General features: G+C 39.7%; 1 protein-coding gene across 3 annotated transcripts in view; it reads right to left on the bottom strand.

Moving 5' to 3' along the window:
- rttn (rotatin) overlaps positions 1-25,489 on the bottom strand; it is a 172,360-nt gene that overhangs the window by 135,633 nt on the left and 11,238 nt on the right. For all 3 annotated transcript variants that reach the window (XM_043688465.1, XM_043688466.1, XM_043688468.1), the window contains exons 3-8: positions 23,938-24,144; positions 17,542-17,654; positions 14,727-14,853; positions 13,421-13,546; positions 11,909-12,025; positions 7,659-7,798 (exon numbers count right to left, since the gene is read on the bottom strand). In XM_043688465.1, the coding sequence (XP_043544400.1) occupies positions 7,659-7,798; positions 11,909-12,025; positions 13,421-13,546; positions 14,727-14,853; positions 17,542-17,654; positions 23,938-24,144 (830 nt within the window). The remainder of the gene's footprint in view (positions 1-7,658; positions 7,799-11,908; positions 12,026-13,420; positions 13,547-14,726; positions 14,854-17,541; positions 17,655-23,937; positions 24,145-25,489) is intronic.

Genomic DNA, 25,489 nt, shown 5'->3' with positions numbered 1-25,489 from the left:
GCCAGGTAATGAAACGTCTGGATATCAAACCTACAGCTCAATGAGCAAACCTACACCCTAAACCTCAACCTGAGCTACAAACCTTCACAAAACTTGCAAGAATCAATACTATTGCTCAAAACAGGACTGGACAAAAACTTGAGAAGGGCAGACAAAGTAGGTTTAGTTGAATTCTGCACACCATTGTTATTCTCTATCACTTTGAACAGTATTTCCTTGATTTCTCCTTTTTTCAAAGGCACCAGTATCAAGTATCAGCTTAGTAGCAAATCCAGCCGTCCAGTGACAAATGGTCCGCCATGTGAAACACCTCGGTGGGAATATGTTAGTTGCCTTGGTGACTTTTGCCCGAGGATTCTCAAGGAGATGAAACTTGGAATGGGACAATTTAGATTGAACAGCTGACTCTACCGCTCAAAGACATGCTTTTTATTTTCCAGCTCAAGGTGAAGATCAAGCCCAAGCATTTCAAACCCTCCAACCTAGATAAGCCCAAAAAGCAAGGGATCCCAATTTCTGGAACAGAAAAGCAATGAACATTTAAAGGAAAAGCTGCAGCTCCATTTTGAACCAGAGTTGGTCACCTCTAGGTACAGAATCCATTTAAAAAGATTATTCAGAATTTTGCTGAGAAAGCAAGAAGTGCTAAAATTAAGATCATAAACCCATAAGACATAGGAGCAGAAATTAGGCCATTCAATCCAGAGTCTGCTCCGCCATTCAATCATGGCTGATAAGTTTCGCAACCCGATTATCCCACTTTCTCCCCATAACCCTTGACACCCCTTGATACTCAAGGCCTATCAATCTCAATCTTAAATACAAGCAATGGCCTGACCTCCACAGCATTCTGTGGCAATGAATTCCATAGATTCACCACTCTCCGGCTGAAGACGTTTCTCCTTATCTCTGTTCTAAAACGTCTTCTCTTTACTCGAAGGCTGTGCCCTCGGGTCCTAGTCTTTCTTACCAATGGAAACATCTTCCCAACATCTACTTTGTCCAGGCCATTCAGTATTCTGAATGTTTCAATTACAGCCCACCTTATCCTTCTAAACTCCATCAAGTATAAACTCAGAATACTCAAACGTTCCTCATATGTTAAGCTTTTCATTCCTGGGACCATTCTCATGAACCTCCTCTGAATATGCTCCAGGGCCAGTACATCCTTCCTGAGATATGGGGCCCAAAACTGCACACAATACTCCAAATGTGGTTTGACCAGAGCCTTACAGAGCCTCAGAAGTACATCCCTGCTTTTCTCTTCAAGTCCTCTCAAAATAAATGCCATCATTGCATTTGTCCTCCTAACAATTGACTCAATCTGCAAGTTTACCTTGAGAGAATCCTGGACTAGAATTCCCAAGTCTCCGTGCATTTCAGACTTCTGAATTTTCTCCGCATTTAGAAAAGAGTCCATGCCTCTAATCTTCCTACCAAAGTGCATGACCTCTCACTTTCCCATATTACATTCCATCTGCCAATTTTTTGCCCACTCTCCTAATCTGTCCAGATACTTGTGTAGCCTGCCCACCTCCTCAAAGGTATGGTTACAGGCTAAATCTAGTACCAGAACAACATTCATCTTAACAAAAGGTAATTAATTCAATCAGGTTCCCATAAATCCCTTTGCAGCGATCCCTAAATACTGTCAGCAGTTGCACTAAAACAAAACAGCCAAACCAGAGAAGTGACTAGTGATCATTAGTTGTGTTCATGCAAGGTGACGTAGATCATCTGAGATAACATCCATGACAATGACTCAGTTGGGGGTTGATTGATTGACAACACTTGCAGATTCATAGTGACATAACCTTTCCACTTAAGCAAAACAAATGACTAATTTCCACAAATGTTTCATGTTCAAAGTGTTCCTGTATACTACAGGCAAGTGCCATAAACACTTGCTGCCAAAGAACCATTAAAGGTTGACACTCCATATAGTCTCACCATAGATATCTGGCACTGTAACAAACGCATTCAGAAGATATTAGGTTGCGGAATAAAATAGATAACCTCCCTGTCAAAACAGAAGCTAACATTGCTTCAATGTACCATTTCTGTAATAAATTGATGGGGAAATAAACTAATACTATAAATCATATCTGGCTACATGTTTACATTGTATCAACTATTTCCATCCCAGTAAATTTCTTTTAATGGCTATGGAAAAGATGCAACTATTCTTTGAGATGAGTTGTAGTTTCAGCCCTGAATGACAGTGCTGTTTGATCGTTGTTGAGCACAAGTGATAGGGTAGTTGTTATGGGGGACTTTAACTTTCCAAATGTTGACTGGGAATTCTATAGTTTGAGTACTTGAAACGGGTCAGTTTTTGTCCAACGTGTGCAGGAGCGTTTCCTGACACAGTATGTAGACAGGCCAATAAGAGACGAGACCCCATTGGATTTGGTACTGGGTAATGAACCCGGCCAGGTGTTAGATCTGGAGGTAGGTGAGCACTTTGGTGATAGTGACCACAATTCGATTAAGTTTACTTTAGCTATGGGAAGGGATTGGTACATACCACAGGGCAAGAGTTATAGTTGGGGGAAAGGCAATTATGATGCAGTTAGGCAAGTTTTAGGGTGCCTAGAATAGGGAAGGAAACTGCAGGGGATGGGCATAATTGAAATGAGGAGGTTATTCAAGGAACAGCTAGTGCGTGTCCTTGGTAAGTATGTACCTGTCAGGCTGGGTCAGGAAATTGTCAAGCGAGGGAGCTGTGGTTTACTAAAGGAAAAAGAAGGCTTATGCTAGGATGAGACGTGAAGGCTCAATTAGGGTGATTCAGAGTTATAAGTTAGCCACAAAAGACCTAAAGAGAGAGCTAAGAAGAGCAAGGAGGGGACATGAGAAGTTGTTGGCAGATAGGATCAAGGGAAAACCTAAGGCTTTCTATAGGTATATCAGGAATAAAAGAATGACGACAGTAAGATTAGGGCCAATCAAGAATAGTAGTGGGAAGTTGTGCGTGGAGTCAGATGAGACAGGGGAAGTGCTAAATGAATATTTTTCTTCAGTATTCACACTGGGAAAAGACGATGTTGTCGAGGAGAATACTGAGATACAGGCTACTGGACTAGATGGGATTGAGGTTCACAAGAAGGAGGTATTAGCAATTCTGGGAAGTGTGAAAATACTAAGTCTCCTGGGCCAGATGGGATTTATCCTCGGATTCTCTGGGAATCCAGGAAGGAGAGTACAGAGCTTTTGGCTTTGATCTTTCTGTCTTAATTGTCTACTGGAATAGTGCCTGAAGACTGGAGGATAGCAAATGTTCTTCCCTTGTTCAAAAAGGGGAGTAGAGACAACTCTGGTAATTATAGAGCAATGAGCCTTACTTCAGTTATGGGTAAAGTTCTGGAAAAGGTTATAAGAGATAGGATTTATAATCATCTAGAAAAAAATAAGTTCATTAGGATAGTCAATACGGTTTTTTGAAGGGTAGGTCATGCCTTACAAACCTTATTGAGTTCTTTGAGAAGATGCCCAAACAGGTGGATGAGGGTAAAGTGGTTGATGTGGTGTATGTGGATTTCAATAGGGCATTTGATAAGGTTCCCCATGGTAGGCTTTTGCACAAAATATGGAAGCATGAGATTAAGGGTGATTTAGTCGTTTGGATCAGAAATTGGCTAGCTGAAAGAAGACAGAGGGTAATGGTTGATGGGAAATGTTCATCTTAAAGTTCATTTCCTAGTGATGTACTGCAAGGATCTATTTTGAGCCCTTTGCTGTTTGTCATTTTTATAAGTGACCTGGATAAGGGCATAGAAGGAAGGATTAGTGAATTTGCAGATGACACTAAGGTCGGTACAGTTGTGGATAGTGCAGAAGGATGTTGCGGGTTACAGAGGGACATAGATAAGCTGCAGAGCTTGGCTGAGAGGTGGCAAATGTGGAAAGGTGAGAGGTGTTTCACTTTGGAAGCAGCAACAGGATTAAACAGTACCGGGCTAATGGTAAGATTCTTGGGAGTGCAGATCAGCAGAGATCCCTGTACATGGATCCCTGAAAATTGCCACCAAAGCTGATAGAGTTGTTAAGAAGGCGTGTTAGTTTTATTGGTAGACAGATTGAGTTTTGGAGCCACGAGGTCATGTTGCAGCTGTACAGAACTCTGGTGTGGCTGCACTTGGAGTATCGCATACAGTTCTGGTCACTGCATTATAGGAAGGATGTGGAAGCTTTGGAACGCATTCAGAGGAGCTTTACTAGGATGTCGCCTGTTATGGAGGGAAGGTCTTAGGAGGAAAGGCTGAGGGACTTGAAGCTGTTTTCATTAGAGAGAAGATTGAGAGGTGACTTAATTGAGACATAAGATAATCAGAGGGTTAGGTAGGGTAGACAGTGAGAGCCTTTTCCTGGGATGGTGATGGCTAGCACAAGGAGGGGTGATAGATATAGGACAGATGTCAGAGGTAGTTTCTTTACTTATAGTAGCGGCATGGAAAAGCCTTCCTGCAATAGTAGCAAACTCGCTAACTTTAAAGGGCATTTAAAATGTCAATGGATAGACATATGGATGAAAGTGGTATAGTTTAGATTAGATGGGCTTCAGATTGGTTTCAGAGGTCAGTCCAATATCGAGGGCCGAAAATCCTGTACTGTGCTATAATGTTCTATTGCAGTGGGAGCCATATCATTTTGTTCCCATTGCTTCTCATGATTTTACTGTCATTAGAATTCTAGATGTTGTGCAACAACTAATTGGTGAATTTCCAAATGCCTTTAAATTTTATCCTTGCAACATATTTCTCTTTTAGTGATTAAACTTTGAAAGTTGATATGCAATTGGTGTACAAAGTCGTGTTTTTCAAGCATCATCTCTGCAACTATCGGAAACAACTTTTTGTATGTTTGTTCTGCAAATAAACTAGAATGTTCAATTCCACATTGACAGGATTCAAAGAAGTAAGGTGGGTGCAGGTTGTATGGAGAATAAGCAGAAGGTAGACAAGTTAAACCAAATGATTTGTTTCTGTACTGGAAATTCTGTGTAAATCCATCTGCTGACAGGACAATGGCTAATTGCTATTAAAGAGAAAGAACAGCAAATTTTACTGCAACCTATATTACTTCCCACATTACCCCATTTACCAGCAGAGAAGTCTGGCAGGTTAATGTAGATATGTAGAAACCATATGCCAATTATTTGAAAGTGGTCTGAAGGTTCCCTTGCCCTGTGGCTAAACACATTGCTCAGGTAATGGAACTTCATTCAGATAGCCTTCGGAGATTTGTATGCCAGCATGCATCCTGTTGTGATAACCTACATCTTTGAACTCAATTGTGCAACATGTTGAGAGAACAATAAATATCATAACTTTCACTTTTGGAATTTACCACTGACTTTTTTTCTGCTTTTCTATAGTTAGATATCTTGAAGGTGAAAAGTAAGGTGTTGATGATAATGGAGTGCTAATAGTTTGATTTTAATCTAAGACCATGCATTTCCAAAATATAACATGCAAGCATCTGCTTTTCACTGTCGGAATTACCTCGTGTGAATTTGAATTCTAACGGCTTTAATTTTTCTCCCACCAGCCAACTAAGAAAATTGACTTGCTAATTCTTCTGACTCATTTTTGACTTGAGATCATAATAAAGAAAGTAGAAAGTATACAATTTGAGAACATTTACTCAGCAGACGGTTCTTCAAAGAGTACTTTTACAATAAACTTACAGCAGAAAAAAAGCCCAGGCCTACATCAACATTCATATTCCACACAAGCTTCCTTCATCTTACTTCACCTCACAGTATCAATATCTTTAGTGAGGCTACTGTAGAATCCTGGCAAAACAGTAGCTAATGTGTGTACAGCAGGATCACACAAACAACAGCAAAGCAGATACTGTAATTTTGATTGAGGAACAATAATTTTCCGAGATAACTATGATATCCCTTCTTTGGTCTTCTTTGAAGTGACATCCATTGGAAGATCTGATTTAAAAACTGATTAATTTTTCGTGTGTATTTTTAGGAATTTGCACTTAAATTATGACGAAACTTCAGAAGTTCGTAACTGGCTATTTCCAAAGAATTTGAAATAACATAGAAATTAGGAGCAGGGGTAGGCAATTCAGCCCTTTGAGCTGCTCCACCATTAACTATAAGATCATGGCTCAACTTATCCTGGTCTCAACTCCACTTTACTGCCTGCTCCCCTAAGCCTTTTTCATCAGACACACATCTATTCCTTTCTTGAACTGGTTGATTGATTTTGCCTACAATGCACTTTGGGGCAGAGTTCCACAGATTCACAACTCTCAGGGATTTAGTTTCTCTTCATCTCAATTCTGAATCTACTTTCTCTCAGTCCATATCTATGACCTCTTGTTCGAGACTGTCCCACAAGGGGAATCTTCTGTTCAACATCCACCTTATCAAGACCCTTTAGTATTTTATATACCTCAATCAAATCCCACCCCTCATTCTTCCAAACTCCAGCGAGTACAAACCCAAGCTATTCAACTGTTAGTTGTATGACAACCCTTTCATCCCTGAAATCAACCTGGTGAACTTCCTCTGAACTGTCTCCAGTGGCACCACATCCTTCCTCAAAATGTTCCTGATATGTTCTCACCTTATGTAATTACAACACTACTATTATAATCCAGTCCTTTTGCAATAAATGCTAGGATTCAATTTGCCTTTCTTATTATATTCTGCACTTGCAACCCACTTTCTGTGATTCATGTACAAAGACACCCAAATCCCTGAGCTTTGAATCTGCCTCCCATTTAAATAATAATTTGCCCTTTTATTTTTCCAGTCAAAATGGACCTCACACTGGTGCACATTAAAGTTCACCTCCAGATGCTGACCCATTCTCCTAGCCTATCAATATTCATCTGTAAATTCTTTATCTCCTCCTCACTACCTCTTTCCCATCTATTTTAGTGTCATCCGTGAACTTTGCTATGCTCCTGTATTGCTATGTACTCCGTTCCTGCATGCAGATTGTTTATATAGGTTAAAAATAATGGCGGTCCAAGAACTAAACCCTGTAGCAGCCCACTAGTTACAGACCACCATTCAAGAAGAACCCATTTATCCTGCCCCTCTGCTTTCTGTCAGTCAGCCAGCCAGTCAGTATTCGATCCAAGCCAATACTCTTCACCTAACCTTCTGGATCAGTCTTTTACTCAGCACCTTGTCAAATGCCTTTTGGAAGTCTAACTAGAGCACATCCACTGGATCAAAATTAGAGTGGTGCTGGAAAAGCACAGCAGGTCAGGCAGCATCCAAGGAGCAGGAAAATCAACGTTTCAGGCAAAAGCCTTTTATCAGGAATGCTCATTCCTGATGAAGGGCTTTTGCCCGAAACATCAATTTTCCTGCTCTTTGGATATTGCCTGACCTGCTATGTGTTTCCAAGACCACTCTAATTTCGACCCTGATCTCCAGCATCTGCAGTCCTCAATTTCACCACATCCACTGGATTCCCATTAGCCCTCTTACTGGCTACAATCTGAACGAACCCCAGCAAGTATGTGAAGCACGACTTGCCCTTCATCAAACTGTACTGACACTGGCACGATGTCGTGAATGCAACTGCTTGCATTTTCTAACTTGATGAAACGTACTAGCTGCATCTCAGTTCAATGCTAAAGAGAGTGGCTTATTTTAAAATAAATTACAGTATGCTTACAAATGCAGCTTGCTCATAAAAAGTCGAAGAGATGCACGAATCCTGGCTGTGCGTGACAGAATGCCAGCTGTGTCTTCATTGCATGGTTCACTCAGTGCAAGGATGCATTTTCCTAGTGGATCTTCAGTTGATGCAAACCCCTGGAAAAAGCACATTGTAACAAGGCATGGGAAGACCTCAAAACTGTAACAATCCCCTTTCATGACTGAAAAGCAGGTACTCAAAAAACTTCATCTGCAAATTGTCTGTGATGTAGCCAACCCTAATGGGCATTTATCAGGGCATGCAGTAAAACTCTCAAGTTACATGGTCATCCAAAAGGATTGGAGAAAGAGAAATCAAAACATTTTCTCAATGGAGAAGACTATGAGTTGTGGAAGAAAAAGGAATTAAAGCTTCCATTCTTGAAAAAATTACTCTCAGTTAGAATACAAATATTAAAAGTTAATAGTTTGCACATGGAGAATAGTTAAGTCTAATGGAACACTGACATGTATTGCAGATATGAAAATGAGGAAATTAAACTTCAGCTTGTAAAAAACCTCGACCAGACTCTGTGTGGGAATGCGTATGTTGTGGTTCTGTTCGCCGAGCTGGGAATTTGTGTTGCAGACGTTTCGTCCCCTGTCTAGGTGACATCCTCAGTGCTTGGGAGCCTCCTGTGAAGCGCTTCTGTGATTATTCCTCCGGCATTTATAGTGATTTGTATCTGCCGCTTCCGGTTGTCCTATAATAGTAGTGTTGTCCCAGTCAAACTCATGTTGCTTGTCATCTGATTTTGTGGCTACTAAGGATAGCTGGTCGTGTCGTTTTGTTACATTACTATTATAGGACAAGCCAAACAGAGAACAGCCAGGGAATTCCTAGAGGCATGGCATTCATCCACAGATTCAAATCAATAAGCACATCGACCTGGACCCAATATACCGGCCACTGCAGCGGACAGCCGGAACTGACAACCGGAAGCGGCAGATACAAATCATTATAAATGCCAGAGGAAACAACACAGAAGCGCTTCACAGGAGGCTCCCAAGCACTGAGGAGGTCACCTAGACAGGGGACGAAACATCTGCAATACAAATTCCCAGCTCGGTGAACAGAACCACAACAACGAGCACCCGAGCTACAAATCTTCTCACAAACTTTGAATGCATATGTAGTTGTCAGCACCACAGTTCACAAAAGAATACAGTTCCGAAGAACAGTCATTAACTCTGTTTTCTCTTCAGAAGTGCTTCCAGACCTGCTGAGTTTATCCAGCAATTTCTGACTTTGTTGATAAAGGTATTATGCTTCATATGTGATGTAACATCTCAAATACTCTGTAGTTTGAGTCTCTTATTTTAAAGAAAGGATATTGATGCATTGGTTCACAGTAGGTTTCATAGATTGATCCCTGGAATCAGCAAATTGTCTTATGAGGAAAGAGTTTTTTGAGGGATCATTTCACTGAAGAATATATGAATTTTGAATTTGAATTATTGTTGTCACGTGTACCTAAGTACAGCAGAAAGATTCATTTGCAAGCAGTACAGGCAGATGATAGTAAGCAAGGACATAACAGATCAGAATGTGCTTAGAGGGAGGCATACAGGTTACATTGTACAGGAGGTGCAAGAAACAAATCAACATTATTCAAAGTTAATAACGGTAGAACCTGTTGGTGCACGTGTTTGAGCTTCTGCATCTTCCGACAGAAGAGGTTGGAGGAGAGTATTACCGGGGTGGGAGGGGCTTTTGATGATGTCGGCAGCCTTTCCATTACAAAGCAAAGTGTAAATGGAGTCCATAGATGGAAGGTTGACTTCCATGGTCTGGGCTGTTTACACAACTTTCTGTAGCTTCTTATGGTCCTGGGCAGAGCAGCTGCTGTACCAGGCTATTATGCACCCGGACGGTATGCTTTCGATGGTTCATCTGTAAAGGATGGTGAGGGTTTTTATGGACATGGTGAATTTCCTAAGCCTTCTGAAGAAGAGGAGGCGTTGTTGCACCTTCTTCACCGTCGCATCTACATGGGAAGTCCAGGGCAGATTGTCGATTATTGTCACTCCTGGGAACTTGATGCGCCCAACCTCTGCTCTGTTAATGTTGAACGGGGCGTGTTCTCCTCCTTTCTTTCTGAAGTCAATGATCAGTTCTTTTGTTTTGCCGACATTGAGAGAGGTTGTTATCATGGTACCATGCAGCAAGCCCTCTATCTCCTTTCGGTATTCTGATGCATCGTTGTTTGATATTCGTTCTACTACAGTGGTGTCGCTAGCAAACGTATAGATGGCGTTCATTTGGAATTTAGCTAGATAGTCATGGGTTCACAGGGAGTACAGTAGGGGGCTGAGAATGCATCCTTGGGGGTTTCCAGTGTTGAAGGTTATCATGGAGGAGATGCAGTTGTCTATCTCCACTGATTGTGGTCTATGGATCAGGAAGCTGAGGATCCAGTTGCAAAGGATGGAGCTGAGACCCAGGTCTCAAAGTTTTGAGATCAGTCTGAAAGGGAGTTGAAGGCAGAGCCGTAATCAATAAGTAGGAGTCTATGGTAGGTGTCCTAGTTGTCCTGATATTCCTGAATAGTCTTGGCAAGTTAGACGTGAAAAGATTATTTCCTTTTATGAACACGTCCAGAAATAGGACATACTATTTCAAAACTAGGGGTTACCAATTTAGGAGAGATGTGACGAATAGTTTTTTTTCTCCGAGTCGAGAGATGTTGGAACTCTCTGCCTCAGCAGGTGGTGGAGAGTCACTGAATATTTTTAAATGTAGGTTTGATTTATTCCTTTCCCTTACACGAATTTAAGGTCATCAGGGCAAGGGGGAAATATGGAATTTGAAATACAAACATATCAGCTATTATCCTACTGTATGGCAGAGGAGGCTCAAAAAGAGCCAATTACCTACTTCTGCCCATGATTTTTATATTTGTATACTGGACTTGGACTGAGTGTAGCACAAATTTCCAAGAAAGCTTTTGTTATTGAAAAGGTTGAATTACAAAGAAGGGTTGCATAAAGTTACCCTTTATTTACTTGCATAAAGAAAGCATTTTAAAATGTTTAAGGGAACCAATAGAGTTGACACAAGGTATAGATTTTCATTTACAGGTGAATTCAAATCAAAACAACACAACCTTAAAAATTGAGCAGGGTCATTTAGGACTTTGCACATACAACTGATCGGGAAGAGTTGAATTAAGATTCCAAAAGATCATGTACCCTGAGTGAATTGATAATTTCTGGATGGGTTTGGTTAAGACACTCTTGTTTGGTAAGGATATTGTAGAATATGCAGCAAATACGGGTAAATGGAATTAATTGAACAACGCAGCAAGCGCGAGAGGTTTAATCATCCTACATACATGGTGGTCAGAGATGTGATGATGATGTGCACTCGGATGATGATGTGCACTTGACAAACTAACTTTGTTAAAATGGATGAAGTTTACCTATTAAAAGGCAATGAAACAGACATTTTATATTATGTTGATGGCGATTTCTTGCACACACATGAAAGAGAAGCTGCATGATAAACCTTCTTTTCACCCAAGGTCCAGGAAACAATGTCACCGATGTACAATGTTCCGTAGGAATATTAATTACAACTGACCTTTTCAGATCTTGGTGTCACTTGATAACAACACATGAGCATGAAGGATCAATGAAGAGGTAAAAAATGACAAGGCTACAGTTTAATCATCACTGCTATAGCACCAACTATTCTCGACTGAAATTTTAAGCATGTGACAGGTTCTGAATAAAGTGGAAAATATTCTAGATACTCAGGAATTTAAACAGTACCTGAGAATATATTTAAAAATGTTATTTTTGCTAACTGTTTCTAAAATCTGAGATATTGTATTTTCCAGTATGAATAGAATGATACTGAACTGGACTTTCATTTTGACAACTTTAACCCTTCAAAGGTTTATACAAGGCAATTTGTCCAAGAATTGGAATTCAGGAAAAGTCTAGTATTTTAATATATTAGTGCTTTTGTGCACAAATATATTGGTTATAAGTTAGAAGTATTATTTGCTTGGTCAAATAGTATACCATATTGAAAGAAGACTCCATGCTGTTGCTATCCCCAGATCACAGATAAATTATGTGTCGAATAAAAATCGGGAGGAAAAGGCACTACATTAAAATGTATCTACTGTAACATGTCTAAAATTCATTTTTGCTAAAAAACAATGCTACTCCTCTTACGCTATTAGAGTACTGTTTCACAATTTTGTAGTTACAATTTACCTGCAATATTGGAATCACAGGATATAACGCTTCAATTAACTTATTCCAGCTGAAAGTGCTCATTATCAGGCGGCTCTGCAGTAAGTAAATAAGTATTTCTTTTGCTGCACTGTTCACCTGTAAGACAATACAGTAACATCTGCTGTTAAAGGTAAATTCTTTTAAAAATGTACATATCCCTGGCAAATGAACCAATAAATCCAAGCTGAGCTAATATGGAAAAAAGTAAGCTTCAAGAAAGCTTTTGAGACAAGGGAAAGATCTGACATAATCGAGGATATTTACTGAGGAAAATGGGCTGAATTGACTCATGCTGCATCTTAACAATTGTGTGGCTCTAAGATTTGCAAGATGAAGATGGTGGAAGGCACTGCTGCAATGGCTGAACGGAGGCACAAAGAAAACCAAACATCAAACAGAGGGCAAATTCTGGAACATAAAGCTGCAGAATGTAAGCATGTGGAAGATAAAGTAATAAGAGACACCTGCACAGGAGGAGGAAGATTTTGAATCAATGACATGGAGAGGATGGAACATAAATTTTGCAGAAGACCATGAGATAAAAGCTGAACTTATGTGGAACAGAATGGAGGATATTATTGCTGGTGAGTTAAAGTAAGTTTTTGCTTATCAGAAATTCGATCATCGCTAAATTCTGTAAACAAAGGCCAGCAAGTAAAGCAAGTGGCTGTCAGAATACGTGTTTGTGCATAGCAAACATTGTAACTTTCCATACATTACTGCTTCTTCACAGGTCTGTCACCCAACCAAATAGCATCTCTGAACATTTTACTCTGAAAATAATGTATAAGTGAAAGCATCTGTAAACTCCTTGTGCAAATTCAATAAAATATTAATAAATCCATAAATAATTGAAAACTGATTTATGGCCTTGTATGTCACAGCGACCTATGTGGAGGACAAATAAAGAAAAACTCCAAATGCTGAAAATTTGAAGTAAAAACAGAAAATAATGAAAATTGCAAAAATGTTAGACTTCTTTTCTCTTTTCAGGTGTCGACACATCTCTGAGTATCCAGCATTCATGTTTCTAATCCTTAGATTTTACGCAAGAAATAGTTTATCTTTACTTTTTTTTCCATTAAGTCACAAATCCTCTCCTCTTAAAAACAAACTTAACAGTAATCAATAATGAAATAATCTTTACAGCTTCCTCCAGTTCCTATCAATTATTAACTTTTTTTTCTGTTTAAATTAAATTATTGTTCTCATCAGTAATTTGCTCCCCCAGCTTCCAGCTCTTCATTTAACCCCTTCCTGTCTCACTTTCAGGCTTTACAAATAATTACAACCTCATTTCCAATGCTTCATCAGTTATGTTTCTAGACCAACTTGATAAATTAAGGCTCATAATGTGGTAGAGAATTGGACAGAATAGAGAAAGTATAGAGTGGAATGGTTAAAGAAATAAAAGAGGGACAAAAGACATGGACTAGCGGGTTAAACGAAAGTAGCATTTCTTTGTACATATTAAACAATCTAAATAGCTACCTGTTGATTTGGATCCTGTAGGCCGAATGTACCTATTTCATACAAAACCCAGGCATGGAGAAGGAAATTAATACCATTAGAACTTGATAACACTGGCTTGATAACATTGTGGATTCGAAGGCAAACCTTCAGAAGAAAAAAGTTTTAAAAATTATGAGTGTTTCAAAACCAATTCTGCATTTCAATAATTGCAAGTCAATGGTATTTCAGAAATAGGCTTAAGAAGAAATATGTAGTCTATTTACCCACAAATTTTATGCTAAATCCATCTCCCATTCTGTATACATTAAGAATAATATTAATAGTAATCCATTAACCATTCTGCAGTTCAAAGCTAGTCTTATTTTAGCTAAATGCTAGTAGTTACAAGTGAATTTAAGAAGGCCTGGACTAGCTGGGCTGGCACCATAAATGCAGTGTTGTGGAATACTACACTCTTAAAAATACCATATATTTGATGAAAATAAGAATAACACCTGTCTCCTTGTATAGGTGGGTGCAAATAAATCATAACACACTGAGGAAATGCTTTGGAAGACTTGTGATTTTTGGGCCACCATCACCATCATCAGAAATAGATTATTCATTTATTGTATTGCTGCATTTGTGGCTTCCTATGCACAAATTATTAAATTAAGTCACTATTTTTAAAAAGGTCATTCCTTGACAGTGAAGTTCTTGACATGTCCTAAAAATGGTCATACAAATTTAATTTATATCTTCACCTCAGCTTTGGTAGACTCAGCCCCAAGCTCTTTTACTGGTTCAAGTTTATCTAATATTTATTATGGACTGAAAAAAAATCCCCTCATTTTCATTCTTCACAGCGAACTCAGAAAAACGTTCAAAACACAGTATTAAGGTTTGAGTTATCTTCATACTACATAACCAGCAGACTCAGTTTTTCAATGCCCAAGCCTCCTACCAACAATCTTTACCATCCTTATTCATCAACCCGAATCTCTCAAAGTCTGAAAGGAAGTGTGGCTGATGGTCACTCTCTGTCCTGCCTTGTTCAGACTGTCCTCCTTTTCTGTAGACTTGATATGCACTTTAATCATCCTGGCCTCATCTTCTGCCAAAATGCAAAACTCTCGAACAAGGTTTAGAGTTTTACAACATGGAAACAAACTATCCTGTAATTGATATTCTTGCTGCTTATTATGAGGATCCTCCCACTAACTCGTCTAATCAACAAATCTTCCAATCCTTTCTCCCTCATATACTTATTTTGCTTTCTCTTAATTGCATAAGTAGTGAAAGTAACATCTACAGGTAGTTAACAGATGAAGCTGTTTCTTCCCACCTTCACGAGTTTTAAACAGCAGCGATAACATTCGGCTTTAATAATTGGCATGGCGTGAGACAAAAGTTTCAGGAGTATTTTCCGACTCTCAGCTTCAATTAGTGGACTGGCATCTACAGATTTGGAACTGTGGAAAAAGAAACACAAACAGCAACAATAGTCTTCAAAATTTCCAAAACATCTGTAGAAGACTATTCTGACCACAATAAAACTCTACAACTAATAGTGTAAAACAAATATATTTTCCAGTATTAGTATATCTATAGCCTTAACACCCTAGTAGTTGAATTGGTTAAATTAACAGCACAAAAACTGAGAAGGTAGTGTAAAATGGAGTGGGTGAATTCAATGCCAAATCAGGCATAGGCAGAGAAATAAAGACAGGAAGAAAGAATGGACATAGAAAGAGAAGTAAAGTGAAAAAAACTAGGAAAGAGAAAACAAAATTTGAAGTTATAACTTGTTAAAATATCTAACAATTCAAATCTGAAACAGTGAGACACAACACTTTCAGCGACAGAGTCAGGAAGACTATTTAGTAGTAATTACACTGTCGATCGTGTACAGTTCTGGTCAATTGTGTACAGTTCTGGTCACCGCATTACAAGAAGGATGTGGAAGCTTTGGAAAAGGTGCAGAGGAGATTTACTAGGATGTTGCCTGGTATGGAAGGAATGTCTTACGAGGAAAGGCTATAGGCCTTGAGGCTGTTCTCGTTAGAGAGAAGGTTGAGAGGTGACTTAATAGAGACATACAAGATAATCAGAGGGTTAGATAGGGTGGACAGGGAGAGCCTTTTTCTAAGTATGGGGACGGCAAACACGAGGGGACAACTTTAAAGTGAGGGGAGATAGGTATAACACAGATGTGAGAGGTAGTTTCTTTAGAGAGTAGTTAGGGTATGGAATGCTTTGCCTGCATCGGTAGTAGATTCGCCAAGTTTAAGTGCATGTAAGTCGTCATTGGACAGGCAAATGGACATACAATGGAATAGTGTAGGTGGGATGGGCTTCAGATTAGTATGACAGGGCAGCGCAACATTGAGGGCCGAAGGGCCTGTACTGCACTGAAATGTTCTCTGTTAATGTAAACGGTACCTAGCATGAAACAGACAAAATTTAATTTTGTTATTTAACTCGGAAATACAACAACTTCACATCTAGTGATGTGTTTCATTGAAGAGGCAAAGAAGAAACAGGTTTTTATGCATAACTATTGGCAGTATGGCACAAATTGGACAGCAGATTTTGGATATATGAGTTTAACTGTGTAACAGCAATAGCTGATGCACTGTTTGCACATAAGTAACTGAGTTTCATTTGCCTCAATACTATTTTGACATCAAATTAGGGGTGTGTGTCTTGATATATTTACTTTAATTGCAACATAGAAACTTATTTATCAAAGTTGCACGTATTGTGCAAAAAAAATTATATTTTAATTGAAAAGGCATTCCTCCAGGTTAGTCTCCAAGTTCATTTAGTCCATATAAAAGTTCTTATAACCTTAAGTTTCGTACAGATGTGGTGTGATATTTAAATTTAATGTCATAGTTACAATTACTTGTGAAGGCCTATGAGCAAAGTAAACGTGCCAGATAGAACTCGAGGAAAGTGGGGAAGGGCATGAAGGAAAAGGGATGTGCATGAGAACAGGGCTACAGGGGAAAACTTGATTAGGATTTAGAAGCAGAAATAAGCTATTTGGCCCTTCGAGACTGATTTGCCAACCCCTTCTAGTGATCAAATCAGGTAGCATCATCAAGCACTACAGCCTCCAGACAACAGAATATTACGATGAATTTAAAGAAAATAAATAAGCAAAAATTGAAAGAAAAATCTAATATAATAATTTGAAGCTAAATTAATAACTGTTTTACACAACTTCTCCCCTTCAGAAATTGGTGATGAAATGCAACAAACTTCTTAAACACAACTGAGTGGCTTATTAGACGATTGCAGGGAACAGTTAAGAATCAATCACATTGCAGTAGAGTTGGGATTTAAACTCATGTCTCGACCCTGATCCCAGGATTCAAGTGCTCATAGATCCCTTAAAATTAATGTCAAAAATACATGAAAAATAATTGGTCAAATTGTTAATTCATTTACTTTAACAGAATTGAGCAGATTTTCAAACAAAAATTACATTGCTAAGTCTTTAAATCCTAAAATATTGAACAATAACGTTACCTAGCAGTTCCTAGAATAGCGTGGAAGTCGGCCATTCAGTCCACTAAGTCCGAAATGATGCTCTGAAGAGAATTCCACTCAGACCCAAACCCCTATCCTATCCCTGTAACCCTGTATTTCCTATGACTAATTAACCTAGCTTGTGATCCTTGGACACGAGGGGCAATTTAGTACTACCAATCTACTTAACTTGCACAACTTTGGCTTGTGGGAGAAAACCACTGCACCCAGAGGAAACCCACGCAGACATAGGGAGAATGTGCAACCTCCACACAGACAGTCGCTCAAGGCTGAAATCCAATCTAAGTCCCTGGCGCCGTGAAGCAGCAGTGCTAACCACTAAGACACCGTGCATGTCTTAGGCAAATCATCCGCATCCTACATTAGAGTGCATGGACATTTCAAAAACAGTCCAAATAACAATCATTTTCACATTAAGCAAAATAATCTGATTCACTAAACGAATCCAAGTTGTCTTTGACATATTCCAATGAATCAACAGGAGGCATTCCTTGGGTTCTACTAATGAGAAACTGTGTTTAAAGAAGATGCTTTGTCAATACAGCGTGCAATCCTGAAAGTCAGGAAAGGTACAATCTTAATGAGATATTCCCAGTCTTTACATTTTTGAGCAGATTTCAACACATCTAAGGATCATTTTCAGCTGCTGATGATACGGAAGGCAAACCAAAGCGTGGTTTGCAAATTCAATCAGCTCCATTAGATTATGTTCATCCTAGAAAATTAAAAATGCAATTAGGTCAAAAGGATTCTTTTCACCAAAAATTCTCTGACATGAAGCAAACAACATTACACGACAGACAGCATTTGACAAGTTAAATCATCACTATTCCACTATAAAAGATACATCAAAAATCGCTGCCAAAATACATCACAAAATAAAGGACAATTTTAGATTACTTCTACATGGTTTAATGCAATGATGATAATAAGTGGGCATTCTAACTTTTCTGCATGTTACAACAGTTGTATAAAACTTTTTAAAAAAAATATAAATTCCTTTTCAAAAAGATAATTCATGCAGGATATTTGATGACTTATACTCAAAATGTATCTCCACTTGTTGTACAAATTGCAGTTACAACTATTTAAAAAAATGCAATACTTGTCATCATCAGCAGTCATAGAGATGTACAGCATGGAAACAGACCCTTCAGTCCAACCCGTCCATGCCGACCAGATATCCCAACCCAATTTAGTCCCACCTGCCAGCACCTGGCCCATATCCCTCCAAACCCTTCCTATTCATATACCCACCCAGATGCCTTTTAAATGTTGCAATTATACTAGCCTTGACCACTTCCTCTGGCAACTCATTCCATACACGTACCACCTTCTACGTGAAAAAGTTGTCTCCTAGGTCTCTTTCTTACCTTTCCCCTCTCACCCTAAATCTATGCCCTCTAGTTCTGGACTCCCCGACCCCAAGGAAAAGACTTTGTCTATTTATCCTATCCATGCCCCTCATGATTTTATAAACCTCTAGAAGGTCACCCCTCAGCCTCCGATGCTCCAGGGAAAACAGCCCTAGCCTATTCAATCTTTCCCTATAGCTCAAATCCTCCAACTCTGGCAACATCCTTGCAAATCTTTTCTGAACCCTTTCAAGTTTCACAACATCTTTCCGATAGGAAGGAGAACAGAATTGCACGCAATATTTCAATAGCGGCCTAACCAATGCCCTGTACAGCCGCAATATGACCTCCCACCTCCTGTACTCAATACTCTGACCAATAAAGGAAAGCATACCAAACGCCTTCTTCACTATCCTATCTACTTGCAACTCCAGTTTCAAGGAGCTATGGACTCCAAGGTCTTTGGAATGCATTTGGAAAGGCAAGGACAGATTCAGGATGGTCAACATGGCTTTGTACGTGGGAAATCATGTCTCACAAACTTGATTGAGTTTTTTGAAGAAGCAACAAAGAGGATTGATGAGGGCAGAGTGGTAGATGTGATCTCTATGGACTTCAGTAAGGTGTTCGACAAGGTTCCCCATGGGAGACTGGTTAGCAAGGTTAGATCTCACGGAATACAGGGAGAACTCGCCATTTGGATACAGAACTGGCTCAAAGGTAGAAGACAGAGGGTGGTGGTGGAGGGTTGTTTTTCAGACTGGAGGCCTGTGACCAGTGGAGTGCCACAAGGAACGGTGCTGAGTCTACTGCTTTTCATCATTTATATAAATGATTTGGATGTGAGCATTACAGGTAGAGTTAGTAAGTTTGCTAATGACACCAAAATTGGAGGTGTAGTGGGTAGCAAAGAAGGTTACCTCAGATTACAATGGGATCTTGATCAGATGGGCCAATGGGCTGAGAAGTGGCAGATGGAGTTTAATCTAAAATGTGAGGTGCTGCATTTTGGGAAAGCAAATCTTAGCAGGACTTATACACTTAATGGTAAGGTCCTGGGGAGTGTTGCTGAAAAGAGTCCTATGATTTGAGGATAATGTCTACTCAAGGTTGCACATTTCTGTTATAAGTCTTCTACTTTAGCCTACACAGGTTATTGGCCACGTGACAGGACACCACACAGGGCAGTGGGATCAGATAAGCAGGATTGGCTCGCTTTCCTTTCCGGTTATCATTGAGGCACTGGGACTCAGAGTGATGCAGCTTCATGAACAAGTTGTCACAACTCTGAACAACTTCTTCCAGCCATTAAAGTCCATACTACTCTATTCAAGGGACAGCTTCAGACCTTCGGTCTCTTTGAAGTATTTTCTTTGTCCTTCCCTTAAATATTAGCCATTTCAGATTCAGATCAAAAAGACTATTTCTGACCATGTAATCACAGAGTCCTGAAGTTTACTTTGCATTTTACTTGAATATTTGTGGATCTAGTTTCAAGATGGAGTCTAGTGTTTTTTTAATGGTCCTCCCAGCAAATCTGGACGCACTGCTGACGGATTTTCTCTAACACTCTAATATAACACTGATACACGACTCAGATTTTGCTGCAACACAGAAGCATAACACTGTGTTCACTAAAACATTTGCTGACCTCTGGATAGTGTTCACACTAATTTTGATTTTTGTCTGCAGACCCCCAAGGTCCTCGTGTAGTGACTTCCAGGACTAGAAACCAATGATGCAAGATACTTTGGCTCGCCAATCACCTTACACGGACCCTCGGATCGGCAGCGTAGAGGGAATATTGCTCACAGAGATGATCATTATTAACACTCGCTGCTAGTCTGAAGTCATCCAAGGTAGTCACCTATCTCAATAGCTGCACTACCGTTGTGTAGGAAGTGCTCAATATATTGCAGAGGCTCTCCTTTAACGTATTGTTGAAACGAGCAATAGTAAGAAACAGAGTAGGGTCAGATGATGTAGAATCTGTGTGGGTAAAAGTGAGGAACCACAAAGGTTAAAAAAAAGGTTGGAGTTAGGTACAGGCCTCCAAACAGCTCCCCCAGGAGCTGGGGCATAAGATACACCAGCAGATAGAAAAAGTGTTTAAGAAAGGCAAAGTCACAGTGATCATGGGAGATTTCAATATGCAGGTGGACTGGGAAAATCAGACTGCAAGAAAAGGAATTTGTATACAAGATGGCTCCTTCGAGCAACTTGTGATGGAGCCCATTAGGGAACAGGCAATACTGGATTTAGTGTTGTGCAATGAGGCAGATTTGATAAGGGAGCTTAAGGTGAAGGAACTCTTAAGATTTGGAGATGCCGGTGTTGGACTGGGGTGTACAAAGTTAAAAATCACACAACACCAGGTTATAGTCCTACAGGTTTAATTGGAAGCACACTAGCTTTCGAAGCGTCACTCCGTGTTGTGTGATTTTTAACTCTTAAGAGGCAGTGATCATAACATGATTGAATTTACTCTGCAATTTGAGAGCAAAAAGATTGAATCAGAAGTAACAGTATTATAGCTGAATAAAGGCAACTGGTAGGAGCTGGGTAGAATTGGCTGGGAGAGAAGCTGAGCAGGAAAGACAGTGGAACAGCAATGCCAGGAGTTTCTGGGAGTAATTCAGGACACAGCAAAAATTCATCCCTAGGAAAAAGAAACATGGCACAAGGTGAGACAACCATGGTTGACTAGGAAAGTCAGGGATAGCATAAAAGCAAAAGAGAAAGCATATAATGTGGCAAAGGGCAGTGGGAAACTAGAAGCTTACAAAGACCAACAGAGGGCAACAACAAAAAAAGAAATAAGGGGGAAGAAGATTAAATATGAGTGTAATCTAGCCAGTAATATAAAGGAAGATTGTAAGAGTTTATTTAGATAAATAAAGAGCAAAGGAAGACAAAAGTGGACATTGGACTACTGGAAAATGATGCTGAAGAGATAGTAGTGGGGAACAAGGAAATGGCTGAAGAACTGAATAATTACTTTGCATCAGTCTTCACGGTGGAAGACATGAGTAATATCCCAAACATTCGAGAGAGTCAGCTGGCAGAGCAGAGTATGGTGGCCATCATCAAGAACAAGGTGCTAAAAAAACTTAATGGTTTGAGGGTGGATAAATACCTGGACCAGACGGACTAAACCCCATTCCTCTAAATGAGATAGATGAAGAGTTAGTGGAGGCGTTCATGGTGATATTGCAGGAATCGCTAGAGTCAAGGAGGGTCCCAGAGGACTGGAAAATTGTAAACTCGACACCGCTGTTTAAAAAGGGAGTAATAAGGCCAGAAATGGAAAATTACAGACCAATTAGCCTAACCTTGGTTGTGGGGAAGATTTTGATGTCTGTTGTGAAGGATGAGATTTCTGAATACTGCGTGTGGTAAAATAGGGCAAAGTCAGCAAGGTTTCAGCAAGGGAGGTCATGTCTGACAAATCTGCTAGAATTCTTGGAGGAAGTAATGAGCAGGTTAGACCAAGGAGAGCCAATGGATGTTATCTACCTGGACTTCAAGAAGGCCTTAGACAAGGTGCCACACAGGAGACTACTGAGTAATATAAGGGCCCAAGAAACTACAGACAAGGTGCTAGCTTGGATAGAAGCTTGGCTGTCTGGCAGAAAGCAGAGAGTGGTGATGAAAGGATACTTCTCAGGATGGCAACTGATGACAAGTGATGTTCAGCAAAGCTCAGTGTTGGGACCACAACTTTTCACTTTATTCACTAACGATAAAGATGAAGGAACTGAGGGCATTCTGGCTAAGTTTGTAGATGATACAGAGGCAGGTATTGGGACAGGCAGCATTGAGGAGGTGGAGAGGCTGCAGAAGAATTTGGACAGGTTAGGACAGGGGGCAAAGAAGAGGCAGATGGAGTATAATGTGGAAAAGTGCTTGGTAAGAAAAATAGAGGCATGGACTGTTTTCTAAATGGGAGGAAACTTTCAAAGTCTGAAGTGCAGAGAGACTTGGGAGTTCTACTCTAGGATGCTCTCAAGGTAAACCTGCAGGTTGAGTCAGTAGTTAAGAAGACAAATGCAATTTTGGCATTTATTTTGAAAGAATTTGCATATAAAAGCAGGGATGTACCTCTGTGGCTTTGTAAGGCTTTGGTCAGATCACATTTGGAGTACTGTGTGCAGGCCTGATATCTCAGGAAGGATGCACTGGCTCTGGAGTGGTTCAGTGGAGGTTCACAAGAATGGTGCCAGGAATGAAAAGCTTAACATGTGAGGAACGTTTGAGGACTCTGGGTCTATACTCGATAGGAGCTTAGGAGGATAAAGGGGGATTCTAATTGAAACTTACAGAATACTGAATAACCTGCACAGACTGGATATTGGAAAGCTGTTTCCATTGGTAGGAGAGATTAGGACCTAAAGGCACAGCCTTAGAGTAAAGGAAAGATCCTTTAGAACAGAGATAAGGAGAAACTTCTTCAGCCAGAGAGTGGTAAATTAATGGAATTCATTGCCACAGAAGGCTGTGAAGGCAAAGTCATGGAGTATATTTAAGACTGAGGTAGATAGGTAATTGATTGTTAAGGGAATCAAGGGTTACAGGGAGAAAGAGGGAGAATGGGGTTGAGAAACTTATCAGGCATGATTATATGGTGGAGCAGACTCAATGAGCCAAATGGCTTAATTTCTGCTCCTATGTCTTATGGTCTTATGTAAGGAATATTTGATTGACCAGATGTTGGTTGATAGATGTCCTTTATTTTGGCAACAGAAGGACAGGATGAGTTTCTTGTTTGCAAAATTTCAAAGATCCGAAGCGGCTTGCAAATCTGGTGGAGAGAGGTTAACGACAATGCAACCATCAAAAGCTGTAGATGATCATAAAGTGGTTTCCAAGAGATCACGTTAATGCAGACAAAAAAAGGTCAGTTGGTCTCTGATGGAGACGAGCAGCCAATGTTAGCTAGTTTGTGAATAGAGGACCTTGCTTAATCCCAGCCCAGAATTATTGAGGTGCTACCCTCTTGTTCATCACAAGTAAAATCCCAACTCACATTATCATGAATCACCTCCTTCCTGTAGCTGAGAAAATTCTCCCAAAGGCAATATGGCTTCAGGCCTTTCAGATCAATTTCCAGCACAGTTTGCTTTGCCAGACAAACCCACAATAGAGGTCAAGAAACTACTAGAGACTTTTTATTATATTCATTGCCATGCCCTCAACTCCTGACTTTATTTGCAGGTTTTGGCAATCCCACTAGTGTTGGAATGTGTAAGAAATTTAATCGCATTCCTGGAATTGCTTCACAACGATTACAGCTAATACGTGCAACCTTTGGCAAATCTCTGGTAGCATCTCTCTTACATCATTATTAGGGAGAGTTATGCAAAAGAATAAAAAAAACTCTCTTCTTAATTAAAATTTCTGAAAATAACATCAAAATCACATTGCGAAAAATAATGGTCGAATGTTACAATGTTGTAAAATAAACTCTCAATGATGTATTAGACCATGAGCCTATGACCTTTTGTACCTGTTGAAGTACAGCAATACCATGAGATATTCTTTTGTGTCACTGACTGAGAGAAAATAGGAACTGCTTTGTACTTTCACTGTAAATGTAAAATTCAATAAATGTTTTCAAATAAGGTCAACATTAGTAGTAAATACCTTGCGGTCTCTGAGAAAAGTACACACATTCTCCATTGATTGTATTATCTCGGTTGCATTCTTATATATCGTATAATGCTCCTGGCTGATCTGCTCCAAGAAGACAGTGACAGACTCATGAACGCTGGGATAGCTGAAACGGAATGATAGATCCACGGACAGAAAGTACAGAACATTTCCTAGGTTCTGAGGCAGGAATTTTCTTGCCTATGACAGAATTACAGATCTTGAAGTAAGTCACAAATATAATAAATTCCAGCAAGATATTACAAAACTATTACTTAGAAAGCATCTTGCTAAGCCATTCGAGGACATTTGATTAATTCTACATTACATAAACAGTTTTTGAAGTGGCTCGTACTGAATTTCACAAAATAGTTACAGGTTTGATTCAAAGAATGATCAAAGAATGACCAAAGAATGATCAAAGAGCTACTTCCAATAAAACTACAACTTTAATTTAGTATTTCAGATACCTTGTTGCAATTATTTGCTGAATTTAGACAGCAAGTCCTTCTAAAATAATCCCTACACAAACATTTAGACATTTGACACATGCTTCCCCCAACACACTGTCAAATTATACCAAGGGTTCGAATAAGAAACATGTTTAGTATTCTCAGGTTAAAGGAAGAAAAAATAATAATCTAAGGCTCCTGCTTCTATAATGACTCCTCAGAAGTGGATATAAAGTCTGATAAAGACAGCAGCACCAGACTGAATTGTGCACAGTAAAACAGTTTATTGACGCAGTTTATGCCATTGACCATTGAAGTGTGACCACCAAGATCTGTTCAGTCTCGTGGGTACGGGATCAGAAGTCAGGGATGCTTTTGAAGTAGCAGAAATAAAACAGGCTATTCTTAAAAATCTGTACTGCTAATCTGAATTTTGACTCTAGGAACTCCCAAGTTATGATCATGGGAACATGAACAGCCAGAAGTGTCATTGGTGGGAGTGGAGAGGGCAGGTCGATGCTAGATACCAGCTTAAGTAAGAATACTTCTGAGTTACATCTTTGGACCATTTATTGATCATTAAAACTGCTGACATGAGCTGAGAAAGCATCTACATCCAACAAGTTAATTTCCAGTATCGCAGCCATAGCAAGCGCAAGTTGAAACTTATTTCCTTCTTTAATGGGATGTGGGCATCATTAGACCTTTCTAATCTGGAGGGGGAGAGCGAGAGCGACACAGACACGCAGAGAGACAGACAGAGACACAGACATGGAGGCAGAGACACAGAGAGGGAGACAGAGAGAGTGGGAGAGACACACATGAAGACAAATGGAGAAGAGACAGAGAGAGAAACATACAGAGATAGACCAAGAGGGAAAGAACGTGAGAGGCACAGAGAGACAGAGACAGGAACAGACACCGCAGAGAGACAGACAGTGATAGGTAGATAGGTAGATAGGTAGATAGTTAGATAGTTAGATAGAGATTGATTGACAGACAGACAGAAATAGAACACAGACACACACAACACACACACACACACAGAGTGAGACAGAGACACATGGGGAGACAGATACACACAATTACAGAGA

Source organism: Chiloscyllium plagiosum, chromosome 4, assembly GCF_004010195.1.
Source record: "Chiloscyllium plagiosum isolate BGI_BamShark_2017 chromosome 4, ASM401019v2, whole genome shotgun sequence".
In the NCBI taxonomy this organism is placed as follows: domain Eukaryota; kingdom Metazoa; phylum Chordata; class Chondrichthyes; order Orectolobiformes; family Hemiscylliidae; genus Chiloscyllium; species Chiloscyllium plagiosum.
This window is presented reverse-complemented; position numbering and strand designations above follow the sequence as displayed.